Consider the following 15,482-nt stretch of genomic DNA (forward strand, 5'->3'; position numbering starts at 1 on the left):
GGCAGGCTACACATTTCCTCGGAGGCTATGGTGGTATCTTTAAGTAATGTACTATTAGCAATGAAAAGATTTACGGTCGCAGCTCGCTTTATATTGCAAGACGGACTAAGTAAAAACGCCGCTGGTCAATATTTGCTCTCTGACTGCTTAGGAGCAGTGTAATAAAAGTGCAGGTCATTGGCCGCTTTGTGCTTACACTGGGATTCCCATCAGGACCATTCCAATTTCAGAGCGCCTGTTTTCCACATTCATTTCTGTGATGGTTCATTTCCCGAAGGAAATCGCGACTCACAGATATCACGATGCCCGTCCGCGCGAAGAAAGCGGTGTAGGCGCGAAAGAAAGCTTCAGTCGGAAGCGAAAAATGACACTCAAGAGCGGAGCGATTCCGAGTCCCAGCCTGCGGTCAGAGATGGGCGGGACTTGGGATCGCACCGGAAACTAATTGCGAGCCACATTCGTCCAACTTTCGTCCCCCTACGGGCACCCAAGACTTGCCTTCGGGTTCATGGTGGCTTCTCGACGGGAGGCTGGCGGGATGCTGAGGAGATAATCCGGCACCGGCGCGGACGAGATGCGACACGACTCCCTGGGATCGCGCGGAGCACTTGACGAGGCGTCGTTGTGCGCACACACAAACACGCTCTACACTCCCTTTCCGGTCAACTTTTATATATACCCCGGTAGCAAGCGGTGCTCGCACGCGTGTGCCGGACTCGGTTCGGGGCTGGAAGGGGGAAACCCTCCACCGCCGGCGAGCGTTTTTCTCTCACGGTGGGAGGAAAAGCAAGATAAAAGGAAGAAAAGCCTAGCGCCAGCCGTGACGTCACGCTCTTCTCGCTTTCTCTGTGGCGAACGCGGCGTGGAGTCCGAGCGGCCGTCGCGCGAAAGAGTCGCGGGCGAGGGTTGGATGTAGGTCGTCATCGCGGCGGCAGCAGCCATGTGCTCCCGTGGAGCTCGGCAGCGGCGAGGGAAGCCCTGCTTTCGAGGCGGCGGCCGGAGAAAGCGCTTCCACGCCCTCGGAACTTTCTCCGCCGGCCACACCTGCGGCGGCCGCTACCGACGGAACCGCCGCTCGGCGTCGCGGCGCATTGTGCCGGCGCTTTCCTTTGCGCGCGCTTCGGTGAACCCCCAAAGCCCGGCAGTTGGTCTCTCTCCGGACTTATCATTTCAATTTGCGCGGTTTCTGCAGGCTGGCCGTCTCTCAAGTGGAAACACGCGGACGCCAAACGAGCCTCCCTTTGCGCTGCGCGTCACGGCTGTCCCTTCCCGACAGAATCGGTCCCGCACATCCGCCGGGCGTGATGGATAGCGCGCGACCCGGTCGCGGATCAAACGGCTCAGCTCTTAAAGGTCGAATCGTAGGCGGCGCTATCCTCCGTTGCCCGTACGTGGGACAGACACCTGTCTTCTCACAAATGGGTTAACTATGCAAAGACGCTCGCTTGTTCCGTTCTTGCAGCGGCTGGTTCTTCGTACCCACTACAATACGTGATCTTCTTGGTGTGCCTGATCCCGCGCGTGTGCCCACTTAGGAAAAGAGATTAAAAAAAATTGTTTTTCTCCCTAAACGCTTGGCATTTTAGGGTCAAACCTCAGCAGTTTTGTGGTGGATGTCCGGCGTCTGGTACCAGCGTCGATAGAGGTGCCCGTATTATTCATGGGTAATGCCGCTGCTTCCGTTCATCAGCGCAACACATGGTGAAAATACTAAGCCACTGATTGTGCGTCCACAGTTAACGTATTAACAATTGTTGTAGGATTTGTTGCAAAATCTATTCAAGAAACTGCGTTTAGTTGCAAAGCGCTAGCGCACGAAAGAAAAAAAAGCATGGGCGCGTACAACCCGGACTAACAATGTGGTGGTTTATTGTCGCGTTCGCTTCAACTCAGCATAATGCAAAGCTATCCGTACCAGCGGTGCGTCTGAGGTGCGGACTCGGCGTACGGCAAGGCAGAGCAGATGTAGAAGAGTTCTCCTCCTTGTGTCCCGCAAATGTTTTCTCTGCTGCTGATGCCGCTCCCCGAGAAGTCTTGTAGATGCTAAGCTTTTATAAGCCTTTTGAGACGTACCAAAGAGACGGCCATTTTTTTTCTGTTTACCATGCGTGGCCTAGCATCTTCTCAAGAGGCGCGGTTTGCTTTCACTTCACTTAAGTGTCACGGGCTGTAAAAATGGAAATGAATGCGTCTAAGGCCTGATTTGATTTCCTAACGCTTAACTCTGACCGACAATCGTTCCTGTGAATCGCGCATTGCGGCTAGGCGCAGACTACGACCACGCGTTTGCTTTTGGTAAGTGGTTTCGGACATGCTGCAAGAAGGAAAACATGGATCGAGTTAAGCAACTGCATTTGCCGAATACGTCGCTAGTTCTAGAAACGAGAATACAGAAAGTGAAGGTGTGCACCCACCTGCCGCATTACTGGCAGTCTCTAATAAAACAAAATAGGAAAGGAAGGGGGGGGGGGGGGATTACGCGTCGCTTCTTTGTGCCAGCCATAAGGAACAATGACCAACACTTGACGTAAACGAAGATGCGTCGAAAGGAAATGGTGAAAGTTGACATGAAGGAAACTAAAACTGCGAAGGAAATTTTCGCATGTAAAGTCGGCATATAGTAGGCCGAAGTGGACTCTAAATGGGCAGAACTGAAAACTGCATGTACTTATGTGTAACTCACGCTCCGAGCCGCCGCTGCTTTTCGACGCAATGCCTTTGAGTGCTTCAATGCAGCATTCAGTTCATTTGTCCCCTGTGGAATATGCATATAGTTCACACAGATTGGTTAGGACGCGTATTAAAAGATAGTGAGCCGTATTGCCGAGAAAAAGTAAAGTTTTCCTTGGTGGCGAAGTTCACGCTAAAAGGAAGCGCTTTAGCTGTGATTCCATTTCGTGCTTACGTGATTTGCTGAAACGGTAAGCAACGGTAGCAGATGAGAACGCGTGGTACTGGCGGAATTGCGGACTACAGGTCGTTCCTTGTCTCACTCGGACCCGCTTTAATCGGCATGTCCTAATGCTTCAGGCGGAAACTTTGCATGAAAAGCAAAAACAAGAGTAACGCACGTGCTTCCCCTTCATTGTATACCGAGACAGCGCCTATGCCGCTGCTGAAGATATCATCGCGCGTAAGCTCTGCTCGTATATCCACAAAACAAGTGCAGCCGTGACAACCGTGAAAGTGCAGCTGCAATACCGACGCCTGAGGCGAGTAGCGGCCGCGTTCCTTGTTCACAGCGATCGAGGTTCCGCAGGGTGGGAACGAGGTGCAGCAGCCGAGAACGCGTCGCGCACGTGCTGCGGGCACCAGCGCGGTCCTCGCAAGCTTGCTCGCAGAGAGCGGCCTCAGAAAACTGGGCCGCGGGGGAAATTCGGAATCGCCAGGCTGACAGCGTGTGATATCCGTGGGCAGCCGGCAAAAGGGCCCTCGAGTGCGCCTGTGTTTACTTCCAAGCCCCGCGTGCCATGGCATGCATGTCTGGTGGTCGTGTGAACCCCGCGTATACGAGGAAGACGAACGAGGCAGAATGGAGTATTCCCGCCGGCCATGCTGTCCGTACGCATTCTTGGGGGGCGCGCATGCATGCATGCATGCATGCGCACTGCTTTCCCGCACATTTCCTTTTTTTCCTAGCAGCAGAATCGCAAAGCTTTTACTTAGATACAGCCAGATCGGCAGCCTCAAAGCAGTACACAGGCTCGTCTAGACGCGGACACACAAACCGCAGAGTATCTTATGGATGCGGGACTAGGCACACTGAGGCTTTGGCAGATCCCGGAGCATTATAACGAGTATTTAATGCTATTACACATGTCCTGTCGACAGGTTTCTTGTTTTTGTTAAAACCAAACTGGAATTCTTTACTCTCTAAGCTGCCATGTATACGGAGAGGTAAGCGTGCAACATAGAAGAAAGCGCAATAAGGCACGCACCTATACAAGCTCCCGTCTGGAAGTCAAACGACATCTTTTGCGGCTATCTATATCCTCGTTAGACCCCACGTGCATTATAATTCACCTGCAAGACTCTGGTAGGAGCTAGCTGGTCGTTAAGAGACATATATGAAGAAATACTACGGAAAGACGCGAGGATACGAATACGGGATACAAGCCTATATGTTTATCTTTCCCCTGCAAGCTATCCCAGGTTGGGCCATCGACAAAGAAAGGGCAGTCAGGCTATAAAGCAAGAATCATGAGATTTTCTTTGTGGAGTGCACCGCCGATGCCGTGTACGTAGTGCATCTAATCTGCGGCCTTGAATACGTCGGCCAGACAGGCTAGTGCTATAACGACAGAGTGAGGCAGCCTAAGGCACTGGAGAAAAATGGCTATGGTAGCCACATCGCCACTCATTGTAAAAGTGGCAGATGTTCCCTGATTAGAAAGCGAAATAATTTAACTGTATTTTATCAAGCAAAGGGGCTCTACTTGCGTAAGAAAGCCGACCCTGTTCCTGTTCTGCTTTTGAGCGTGCATCTTATCCTTCAGTCAGCCGGCCTTCATTCTTTCTTTCTCGTGGGTACTCCCCTTTGGTTAAAAAGTGGCTTTTTCCGAAAAAAATTATCTCAATTGTTAGTTGGCGCTCGTCCTGTCTTATGTTTCGTACTCATTCCCTCGCGCGCATTTCTGCAGACATGTCTTACAATTCCCATTTGCCTTTTACGGGATTAAAAAAAAAAACGCATCACTTCCGCAGCCTAAGTGTCACTGAAAGTCAGGGAGTGCTTCCAACTTTTCAAGAACTGCGTAACCACAGGGGCGCTCTATCTAAACTGCTTGATTGGTCTAAACCGGATTTCTCCTCCCGGCAGCCAAACAGGCACCAAGTTCGTAGTTTTCTATGAGATTATTTGTATTTTGATTTAAATAAGCAATTGTCCGCCTATGTATTTCAATAAATGGGCGTCATAAGATGTCGCGGTATGCTTATGCAGGCCCAGAGGCCCGTAGCAGAGAACAAGGAAAAAACTTAAAAAGGACGCACGGCTGCAGAATTTTTGTGTATATTCATGGTACCACCGAGACTTGACATATGTATTTGGACTAACGCTGACCAGCCGAACTTTCGAAAAACACGGTGTGAGCATTCCTGTGGCCGCGGTTTTGAGACGGAACAAAAAGTGACAGATACGGTTATTTCTGCCGGTGAAAATGTTCACCTTCAAATTAGTTTTTGGCTGTTATTCTCGGGAGAAAAAACTACAACCCGTTTAGCTTACTCGGCCAAATGCGAAGTATATTTGCGCTAGCACGTCACGTATCATTTCGCCTTCGATTCGAGGATCGGGTTTCAGGGTCAGGCTTCAGGCAAAGATGGGCGAAATCGGTGATTGGGGACCTTAGTGGTAGCGCGCTATAAAATGTTGGGACATCTTAAAGGTGTAATGAAGAAGAATCCGAACTCGTCTTTTTGCCGCGGGAACTCGATCTACACGTTCCGAGCATGCTTAGAGACATCGACTTATTGCCCTGTGTGGCCGATTTCCCTAATTAAATCGAATTAACGTCTGACTCCCGCCTTTATTTTTTGAATTCTCCCCGTACGGTGGGCGGAGTCGACCAACGCGTGGAGTGCCTTTCAGCCAGCTCCGTGGAGGCTTTGCTTTCGCTTTATTTTGTTTTCTAGGTTTCCGTGAATAAATAATTTCATTCGCAGATAACATAACCGCGAAATAAGCCCGCAGAAATAAAAATACGCGCGGACTATTTGCTGCTACGGATTACTACGTATTACTCCGCCGATGGCAGAGCGGCAAGCCGCCACGGGACTGGGTGAAAGGCACTCCACGCGTTGGTCGACTCCGCCCACCGTACGGGGATAATTAAAAAAAAAAAGGCGGAAGCCGGACGTTAATTCGATTTAATTAGGGAAATCGGCCACACAGGACAATAAATCGAAGTTCCTAAGAATGCTCGGAACGTGTAGATCGAGTTCCCGCGGCAAACAGACGAGTTCAGATTCCTCTTCACTGCACCTTAACGCAACGTAAGAGGGCACTACGATAGCGGTGTGTTCTGGATCCGTTGTGCACGGATAGAAGTTGACGAAAATGGCGACATTCAAAGCACAGAGCGAGGGAGTGGCAGTTAAACACGAGAGGCGATCAGTTGCGGTGATTAGCTGGCTCCCGTATCTAGATGCATGTGCGTGCCTTCCAGTATTTTGATATTTGGGAAGATGGGGACATGCGAGGGTATGGCGGGCTCGTATTATGCAGCCCAGTGCTTCGTGGCACGAGCATGTTCAGATTTTCTTTCGCGGCAGTTTTTCCATGCAATAAAGAAAAAAATGCAGCAGTAGCGTAGTGCTCTCGTGCAGTGGCCAGCGAAACTGATCTGTTCGCTCCGCCACGGGTTCGAAGCGCTGGCGCGTCGCAGTGACGCCCGTATTTATTTCATGTCTATCTTGCTCCAGAGACTCAAACAGTCAAAGGGTTTTTTAGAGATTGGAAGCTTTAGTTCTATCGCTCTGAAAAAGGTGCAGTCCTATACCAGGTGGGGCCGTGTGGTTGTGTGAATCTATCTTACGCGCGAGTTATTACAGGAATGTATACGTACAACTCACATCGTAACGACTTGTGGGACTCGAAAGCACAAATATCCACGCCGATCTTTTTTTTTTTTTTTTCAAGACGTTAGTACAGAAGCAGCGATCTTGTTCTTGCCTTCTCGCATTAGGTATTCGGATATTACGGGTTTCAAGGTAGGCGCCTTTTCCGTTGTCGTAGTTCACTACTCTAATTCACGCGCGCGTCCAAGGCGACCTTTAAGCCCTGATGTCCCCTGACAATCGGTGCACACGAACAATCAGCGCACTCTTGCCTCCATCCCTCTCAGTGTGTCAGCCCATTCGGATAGGCGTGCCACACGACGCCGTTGCGCCGACGCTCTTCACCTCGTTCACGGCTGGCTCGCGTTGCAGCCCTGTGGCGGATGGGACTGTCCTGGTAGCCGGGCGCATTCCTGCAGGGCCACCAACGCGGAAGAACCGCGTGCTCTGCAGGATGTGCGCACGCGGTCTGGTCGTGCTTCCCAGGAATTAGGCAGAAACACGAGCGTCCGCGCACTTTGGCTCTTGCCGACGCGGACTCGCTCTGCGCCCATTTCTTTTACCTCGCCTCGTTTTCCACCTTTCTTTTTCTTCAAGGTAACCGTCGAAAAGCTGCACAGGCAAAGGGTCACACATTTCTTGGCACGGACTTCCCACAATGACCGTGGATTGCGCTTAGGAGAGCGATGCAAAACCTACTTTTCGCAATGTCATCATTCGCATACAAGTCTGATTCGCGTATACGATCTCACCTTGGGCAATCCAGACCGTTCCCCGGCCAGTTGATCGTGAATCATGACGCTTCCCACGCTCGCTTCTGGCTATGCTATTAGTTTTCGAACTGTCGGCTGCTGCTCGACTTTAGCTGAGAATTGAATGGGTAAGCAGTTAGGCGGCGCAACAAAGCCACTGACAAAGGCGCAATGCCCTAATGGAAGAAGCGTGCTTTGTGTATAACGAATGACGCGCATGAAAGGACAGGGTAAGCTTAATGTGGCGATTAATTCTTTTTTCATTACTAATCATACATACACACGGATCTATACAACTCCAGTCTAAGCACACGCAAAAACGTTTAGGGCTCCGAGATGCAGTAGGTGGTGCTGACAGAGCAAAAGAGAAAGCCTCGTCTACCGGCTCGTCGTGAGCCGCGGTTCTTTTCTCGATAAAGATCAACGCGAGCCTCGCTTTCATTCTTCAGTGGGGCCATTCCACTTGGTCTCATTGTGGCAACAAGGACGGAGCAGCCAATTCTGGCAGCTCTCTTCCGCACCAGGGAGTGGCGCGCGCGAACACAAACAACGCGCCTTTCGCGAGATCGTGAACGGCCGCGACCTTGGGACCCAACCGCCGGAGTGGCAGATCCCGCGAGACACTGATTCGATATGCAGCTGGTCAGGGTTGAAACGTTTCGGTGTGGAGCTGCTCGGGTTTCTTCTAGAAGGCGCATGGTGAACGAATGCAGTCCAGGTTCGCCTTGGAAGCGTCTGAACGCCGGCCGTTTTCTCACGCTTCGTATGCTTATAAATTCGGTGCACTTCGTGTATGCCCGCCTGCTTAGGCAAAGGCGTGTTCGGGACATTGAAGTCATCGCAATGTGTAGTGCTCCCAAAGCTGAAAGATAAATGGAGGAGAGGAAGAAAAAAAAAACTATGCAGACGTGCTGATGGGTGGGGTGTTTATATTGTGCTCTTGGGAAAAGAAGCAATGGGAAAAGCTCGGGTGTGGATGTGACTCAGACGCATAGTTCCCAGATGAAGTGGCGTTCTCTCTTTGTAGTATGCTAATTAAGGTACGCGTGGTTAGCCTAAATTCTGGAGATGAAGGTGCACTTATTTTTCACATTTAGGATAGAATTCCTGACTATCAAAAAAAATTTTTTTTTTCTCGGTTCTATGATCTCTAAAGCTAGAGGGCATTGGTGCAGTGCTTCGAAGCGAGTTATGGAGTGTCGTGGTGATGGCGTGAATTTTAAATTAAAAAAATTACGGTTACAGTACGATCAGACACCTGATGCGACAATTCTGCGAAAGCAGTTGGATTTACCCTCTATGATCAGTTTAATTATTTTACTCTAAGCAAATGCTTCGCACAGAATCTTTCCGGAGGGTGAGGTGGGCGGAGTTGGGTCGAGGGTGATCACTAGTGTGTGGTCAGACCTCTAGCTGTAAGGGTGCTTTAGGATGGTGCTTCTGAAGGGAAGCTGGCTTTCCCGCTTTATCTCTGGATTCTATTGAGTCGGGCTTCTAGCGAGTAGAGGCTTTGTAGAGGGTGGATGTAGGTGATCTGGTGGTGGGTGACGCTTGTGGAGGATAGAGTTGGGTCTGTGGGTGGTGGATGACATTTCATCATTGTGAGCAGCTCCAGCTCCTCAGATCACTTTGAAAATGTCGCCCCCTACGCTGCAATGAGCTCACATTCACTGCGGAACAACATTGCGATGGTGCCGCTGGCAGGCTGCTTCCTCTGAGGTAACTGTAATTCAGCGAACCTAATGTAGTTTGTGAGTAAAGTCAACACAGGTGAGCTTCAATGAACGTAAGCGAAGCCCTGACACTCAGTGGGGCAGTTCTGTAACATCGCCGCAGGTCCTGCGATAAAAGGTACATTACTCGTCACTATCATGCCTACTTCTTTGTTGATGCAAACGCGCGAATCAATGCATAGCCGATCGTTCCTTTAGAGAGATCACTGGCAAAGTTCTTACGATGCGTGCTGTGTTCTTCGCCTTCAGATGCGGTAATGAACGTGACACCACTCGTCCACGGAGACGAATGATTTCGCATGCACGATCATGCACGCTGTCTAGGCTAAGCGTCAAGCGGGCCGGACGTGGATACCGACCTGTCCATTCAGACGGCCTTGGCTGTCCAAACGCTGTCAGAAGTTTATTTTTATAGCTTTCATTCGCGCCTACTCATTTATTCCTCTGTGTTTTTTCTCAATTTAGGCCCTCCGTCCCCGACGGACGTCACGCCATGGTCAAAAGGAAGCAATGATGGATGATTAATACACTGCAGCTGCAGCTTGAACAAGGCAGAAAATTCAGGTTAATGCTTATCATTTCGGCAAACAGACAGTTCTTATCGCGTCGACAGCGGTATATCTACGGTTTATCTGAACTCTACCCTGCTGTTTGGCTGGGAGTCCAGGAGAAAAGTACAGAACCAACGAACATATTTTATGGCTGCCCATGTTTTCTCAAAGCCTGTGTGGGCGACAGCAACCAGTCGCGATGTTTATTTGTTAGGGAAAAAGCAACTGGTTAAATTACAGAGGACATATACGTTCGCAAGCACATCAGGCAAAATGTGTAATTTAATTCGTTCTGTTGTGCGGCCGAGGTCACCGCTTCCTTTCATCGTGCTGAAGGCTGCGAACTTTCCTCTGAGCTCTTCTCCTGCTCTCAAAAACAAACCCATAGCCGCCTCCACTTCGTCGTGTTTTATTCTTTAACTTCCCCTTCTTTATGATTTTTTGGATTTCTTTGCGGCAGAATTTATTTTGTTTAAAACAAACAAACAGGGACAGTAGCATATACTATAAAGTGAAGCTTAAGACGACACAAAGTCATTATAGCACACGTAGCTTCTTTGTGGCGTATGCTGCGGCGGGGTGGTTCCTTTTTTAAAGCTTCTCGCTTTTTAGAAGCCCTTATTCATACTTTGTTGAAAGACAGTTGCCACTGTTGTTTTTAATTAGGAAGGTCAGTGTGAATGCAAATAACTAACAGCATGTTGTCTTTTCACTAGTTGTCTTTTCAGAGATTGTTCAGCTGCAAGGGAATATGTGAGCATTAACATTTTTTACCACGAAAAAATAGCAGTAATGCCCCTGAGTGCGCGACAAGATCACTGCAGGAACGCAAGCACATTTTCTCTCCTTGCATACCTCATCCTCCTCGCAACGCTAAGCACCGTCGAGCTTGAGTGTCCAAGCGCGCAGTTAGCGCTTCGCGCGACAGCTACCGCGCCTTTCCTCTCCACATAACCTCCTCCGACTCGCAAAGCTATATTATTCTTCCAAGCTCACCTCGATAACATGGATAACCTAGTGCTACCATTGCTGTTGTACCCGGACAAAAAAACCACCGTCACTCAAAATTGAGAAAAAAGAATATCGATGCTTTTCTTTCCTTGTACAGTCACAAGGAGCAGTTCGATGTACTTTGAGTGTACGAGGTCTGTCAGGGAAGTGCATGAAAACGTTTTTATTTTGTGAAAATTTGGGAACCTTCAGCAATGCTTCATTGCTCCCCTTCAATGTATTCATCTTTGGAGTTCACACACTTTACCCAGCGTTTGTCCCGCTTTTTGAAGCGCACCGCAAATTCCAAGAATACCGCAGGATGGGATGGTCACCCTCCTGTGTGTCGTCGTCTTTTAATCCCTTCAGTGGTTGGGAATCTCGTGCCTGTCGAATCAAAGTCCAGCCTGCGGAGTATAGCCCGTCGTAGAGTGCAGAACCGAATGTGGGGCAAAATGCAACATGGTGCAGAATAAGAAGGGTGGACAGTTGGGCAAGTTGGTAACTGTTCATATTGAAGGGTACAGCGCAAAAAGAGACGCATTCACGCAAAAAGAGACGTGCATTGTCTCATTTTGGCACAGGGGTTCGGGGGAAATAATACTTTTCAACTTTTTAATATAAAAATTTTCTGTTTTTTTAAGCTCGTCTTTTCATATTTTTATTTTTAAAAACGAAATAAGAAATTCGGCAGTGACACTTAAGACTGCTTACGTGTGGGAATGCGAAATCATTGCCGTCCCTGGGTGCACTGCCCACGCGTAATGTTTGTACATGCAGTAAAGTTCTTTTCTACGAGTTTATGTGTTTGCGTATTGGTTGCGCACCAGACAGCAAACGTTCGTCTATGAGGTTGGCCGAGTTTGCATGTCGTGGCCGCAAGACGTAGACGTACAGTCGGGGACAAAAGTCTCCGGACCACGCGTTCCTCAAACGAAGCTTATAGCTCTACTATGAGACAGCGGCTGGAGACCGCACTTGTGGAGATGAAAGAACAAAAATTTAGCTTTTACCTCCAGAAGTGGGGTCTCCAGCCGCCGACTAATAGCAGAGCTATCGGCTTCTTTAGAGGAACATGTGGTCCGGAGACTTTTGTCCCCGACTGTACACACACGCGCGCGCGCACGTATGACACCACCCGGAACGCTGTACGACGAACGGTGGCATCACAATTTTGATATGAAAGTCTGGGAAGGCATACAATCAAAGGTGCATACGTCGTCGGTTCGAGTCTCTGTCGCAAGTTAGTCTCCAACTTGACTAGCACATAAACGCTATATGCAACGAGAAATCGTATGGCACTATCCGGAACTATGACAAACGATTGCGTCATAATTTTGGTACGAAATTCGGGGAAACTGGCGCCACATGGAAGTCGGCCAGTGGCGAGTGTATGTAGACGAACGACATGTATAGGACTCTCTGAAGTGGCGGTGCTCGGCTTACTGCGTGCGTCATACAGCCGCTTGATGACGTCACCCTGTATTTCTTGCCACCGCCGGGATTTCCTGTACCATCTGCAAGTACACACACACGCCGCCGGGTGTTCTCGTAATGGGACTAGTAAAGCTTGCGCATTGAAAGAAACTCCACGAAATGTGCACTGACAGGCGCCTTGTCGTGACAGAGTTGTCGGTAACCAGACCTTTACAGCTAAGATTACCTAAAGCCTGAACCCCTTGGCTAATGAGAGTAATCCGTGAAATTCCAAGCTCGCATCCTAGTTCTCTTATTGTCACCGCAAGATAACCAGTCCACAGAATTGTACGCTTAGCGTCGTTGGCGTGATACGCACTGCCAATGCGCGAATATAATAACCGCAGACTTATTGTCAACAATGCCATTCTTTTTCGTCGCTCCCCAAATAATTTATGACAGATTTTTCGTCATCACATTTTACTGATAGGCCAATGCGACCTCGAACTCCTACTTCATCGGCCGCAGTAGTTATAGAATGTGAAGTACGCATACACTGACATTAACTCTGGCTATTTCTGAAAGCTTTCATTTTGTGAGTGCCACTCACTTCGCGCATTTTTATTTTGGTGCACAGTTCCAATCTTGTATGCATGTTCTTGATAAATGGTTTAAGGTAAAGGACAGTAAAGTTTGGTTTGGTTTATGGGGGTTTAACGTCCCAAAGCGGCTCAAGCTATGAGGAACGCTGTAGTGGAGGGCTTCGGAAATTGCGACCACCTGCAGTTCCTTAACGTGCACTGACATCGTATACAGTACACCGGCTTCTAGAATTTCGCCCCCCATCAAATTTCGACCGCCGCGGCCGGGGTCGCACCCGCGTCTTTCGGGTCAGCAGACGAGTGCCATAACCACTGAGCCATGATGGATACTTTCCGAACAAGCAAATCGCAAGGAAAAATCTACACCCACCTCTGACCACCTACACCACTTTCCCTCCTCCCCTCGGTCGAAATGGGTCTTTCGAGATTGGCCCATACGTTGGCCCTCCTGGCAGACAATTAGACAGCCTAAGTTCGCCTCATGTGTCAATGCAATAGTGAAGCAATAGTTAGACCAGAATAATTTACATGCAGCCTTCGGTGAAGCTCACGCTCAAAACCTTTGCCGTACTGTTCAATGACGCCTCGCTGGGCTTTGTCGGTGTGTGATGTTTCAAGAAACGACCAACTTTGTTTTCGACAATTCTATTCCTGCGCGCCAAATACAACAAGAAGCAAACTTTAAGTTGTAAGTGCGCCTACGTGTGTCTCGCGTGTTCTCCGTCTGTCGTTTATTTTTGGCGCTTTTTCGTAATGATGTCGAATGAACTCACCCACCAGTACGCATGCTGAGCAGCACGATGAAGACTCGTTGCAATGAGTGAACGTCGCCAGGTAATGAGTTTCAGCAGGGAAATGCGGAAAGCGACGTTACCCCACAGCCGTTTCGTAACCAGCTTCCCAGTGACACAAAAAAAAAAAAAAAAAGAAAAGCGAGCTCCTCAGCGACATCGGGGTAAAGCCTGTTTTTACGCACATTCTGCGGAATCTTTATTCGTACAACTTCTACAGCATGACGGCATTCGCTTCCGCGCTGTAGTTAGAGTGCCTGACATTCCACTGCGCAGAGGTGCGAGCACCATACTCAGGAATAAGTGCACGTAGCCTGCGCGGCAATGCCGGGCGCGCGGTATTACGCAAGAATGCAGTAAAAAAAAGTGAAATGAAAGAGCGATGAGTGTCCTCATGTTTACCCTTCCGCACTCATTTTTCCCTGTCTTCGCTTTCCGTGGCGTGTATAGCAGCGCGCGCACTGTACCGAGAAACGTAAGCTCCCCCTTGCCGCGTCCGCCTCCCTGACAGCCGCTTTTATCGCGATCATCTCGATTCGCCCGTGGCTGTCCGTGTTAAAGGCGGACGCGCCTTTTTGACACGATTCCGAATTACTTTTTTTCTCCCAAGACTTTCCTCGTGTGTAGCCTGCCGCGCGCTTCGAGCGTCGAATGAGTTTATAAATTATGCAGGAGGTGTGTGCCGTTTAGACACCGAAGCAAGAAGACAGAAGCAAATGACGAAAAAACGAGAGTGATGCTAAGAGCAACGCCAGACGGGGGGGTCCCGCGCGGCGCTCTCCCATGACTATTTTTCGACCTGTTCGAGCGCACAAAGGTAGTCGCCAGTTCGCGCGTCTCGCAACCGCCGGGTGTGGCAACCGTGCAGCAACGGAAGACGTTTGACGCCTTTCGCGCAAAGGAAAAGAAGAAAGGGCCGGCCGCCGCTTGGCGATCGTTACCGAATTAGGTTCACCGGCAGCGAAAACACAGGAGCGGCTCCGAGAGCGTGCGCGGCCCGGTTGCTAATTGCCAACGAAAACACGGCTCCAGAGCGAGTAGCGAAACAAAAGACGCGGCGGAAGGAATAACTGCGGCATACATAGCCTAGATAATTATCTCCGCGCATTTGTTACTCCTATCGCTTTCCCTCTGTCGCTTCCCCTCTGTTCCTCTCTGTGGTTCCGAGGAGTTTATCTACGGTGACGACTTTTTTTATTGGGAGGCGTGCGTTCTATACGTTCCTCATTCTGGCTGAGGAAAAGGGAGGGTTTTGCACGACGCTCCGCGGTCTTGTGCGTCGTTGCAGTGCTTATACGGGACGGCCGGATTAGGCAACGTTGTGGAGTCCGTGACGCGAATTGAGATCAAGTGCGGTACACTAGGGGTACAATCATACGCTGCTGTTACCGACGCCAAAAGCACCCGAGCCGTAGTCCAGCGCATTGATTGAAGATATGACCGCAGTGTACTAGAAGCCATAGCCGCCAAGTGGCAACGATCGAAGAAGGCGTGCTCAATTACTTCAAACTTTAGGAGGAAGTGCTCATAGTGGATAGAATGCGGTTGCTGTGGGCCATTTCAGCCATTTGCCTATTCTTGTCGATTCGTATAACTAAACAAGGCATAAGAATCAGCTGGAATGGTAGAGAACGACTAACTGGGAACAACACGGATGCTACACGCCCTTCATAATTGTGCCTCTCGTTTGTTTATAACGTGCATCCGAAATAGGTCGACGGTCTTACACGTCCTTAACATGCTGGCATGAATTGTTTAAAGCATTTTAGCCCAAATTAAAAGCGGTGAGAACCAAATTACAGCCGCTTACCCCCCGGGTACGATGAGTGATCGGCGCCAGCTGGTTCGCAAAATGATTAACACGATGATGATGCCTCGCGTGACTCTGAACTGCCACTGACCAAACAAAGGCAGCCGCAGTAGCCCACAAATGATTGGACGGATTCGTGGCTAAGTGGAAGTACTCTTAGGAGTTGGGCTTTTAGATTTTTGTTCTTGAAAATTCGGAGGACTTTTTTTGCTGTTTATTTCAGAACACAGCTTTCGTTTTTTTTTTTTCAGCGAAAATTGATTGCTACAAATGAATTCC

The 15,482-nt window shown here is 49.4% G+C and overlaps 1 protein-coding gene across 3 annotated transcripts in view; it reads right to left on the reverse strand.

Annotated features, from left to right (window-relative positions):
- Positions 1 to 15,482, reverse strand: part of LOC149350493 (uncharacterized) — an 85,976-nt gene that overhangs the window by 32,116 nt on the left and 38,378 nt on the right. Inside the window, exon 1 of one of the 3 annotated variants that reach the window (XM_089579527.1) lies at positions 499 to 720. The exons of the other annotated variants lie outside the window; for them this stretch is intronic. Within the exon in view, the coding sequence (XP_089435653.1) occupies positions 499 to 510 (12 nt within the window). The 5' untranslated portion in view covers positions 511 to 720. Of the gene's footprint in view, positions 1 to 498; positions 721 to 15,482 lie in introns of those variants that run through there. 3 annotated transcript variants of the gene reach the window in all.

Source organism: Amblyomma mixtum, chromosome 3 (genome assembly GCF_055824585.1).
Source record: "Amblyomma mixtum isolate Tamu chromosome 3, ASM5582458v1, whole genome shotgun sequence".
Lineage (NCBI taxonomy): Eukaryota > Metazoa > Arthropoda > Arachnida > Ixodida > Ixodidae > Amblyomma > Amblyomma mixtum.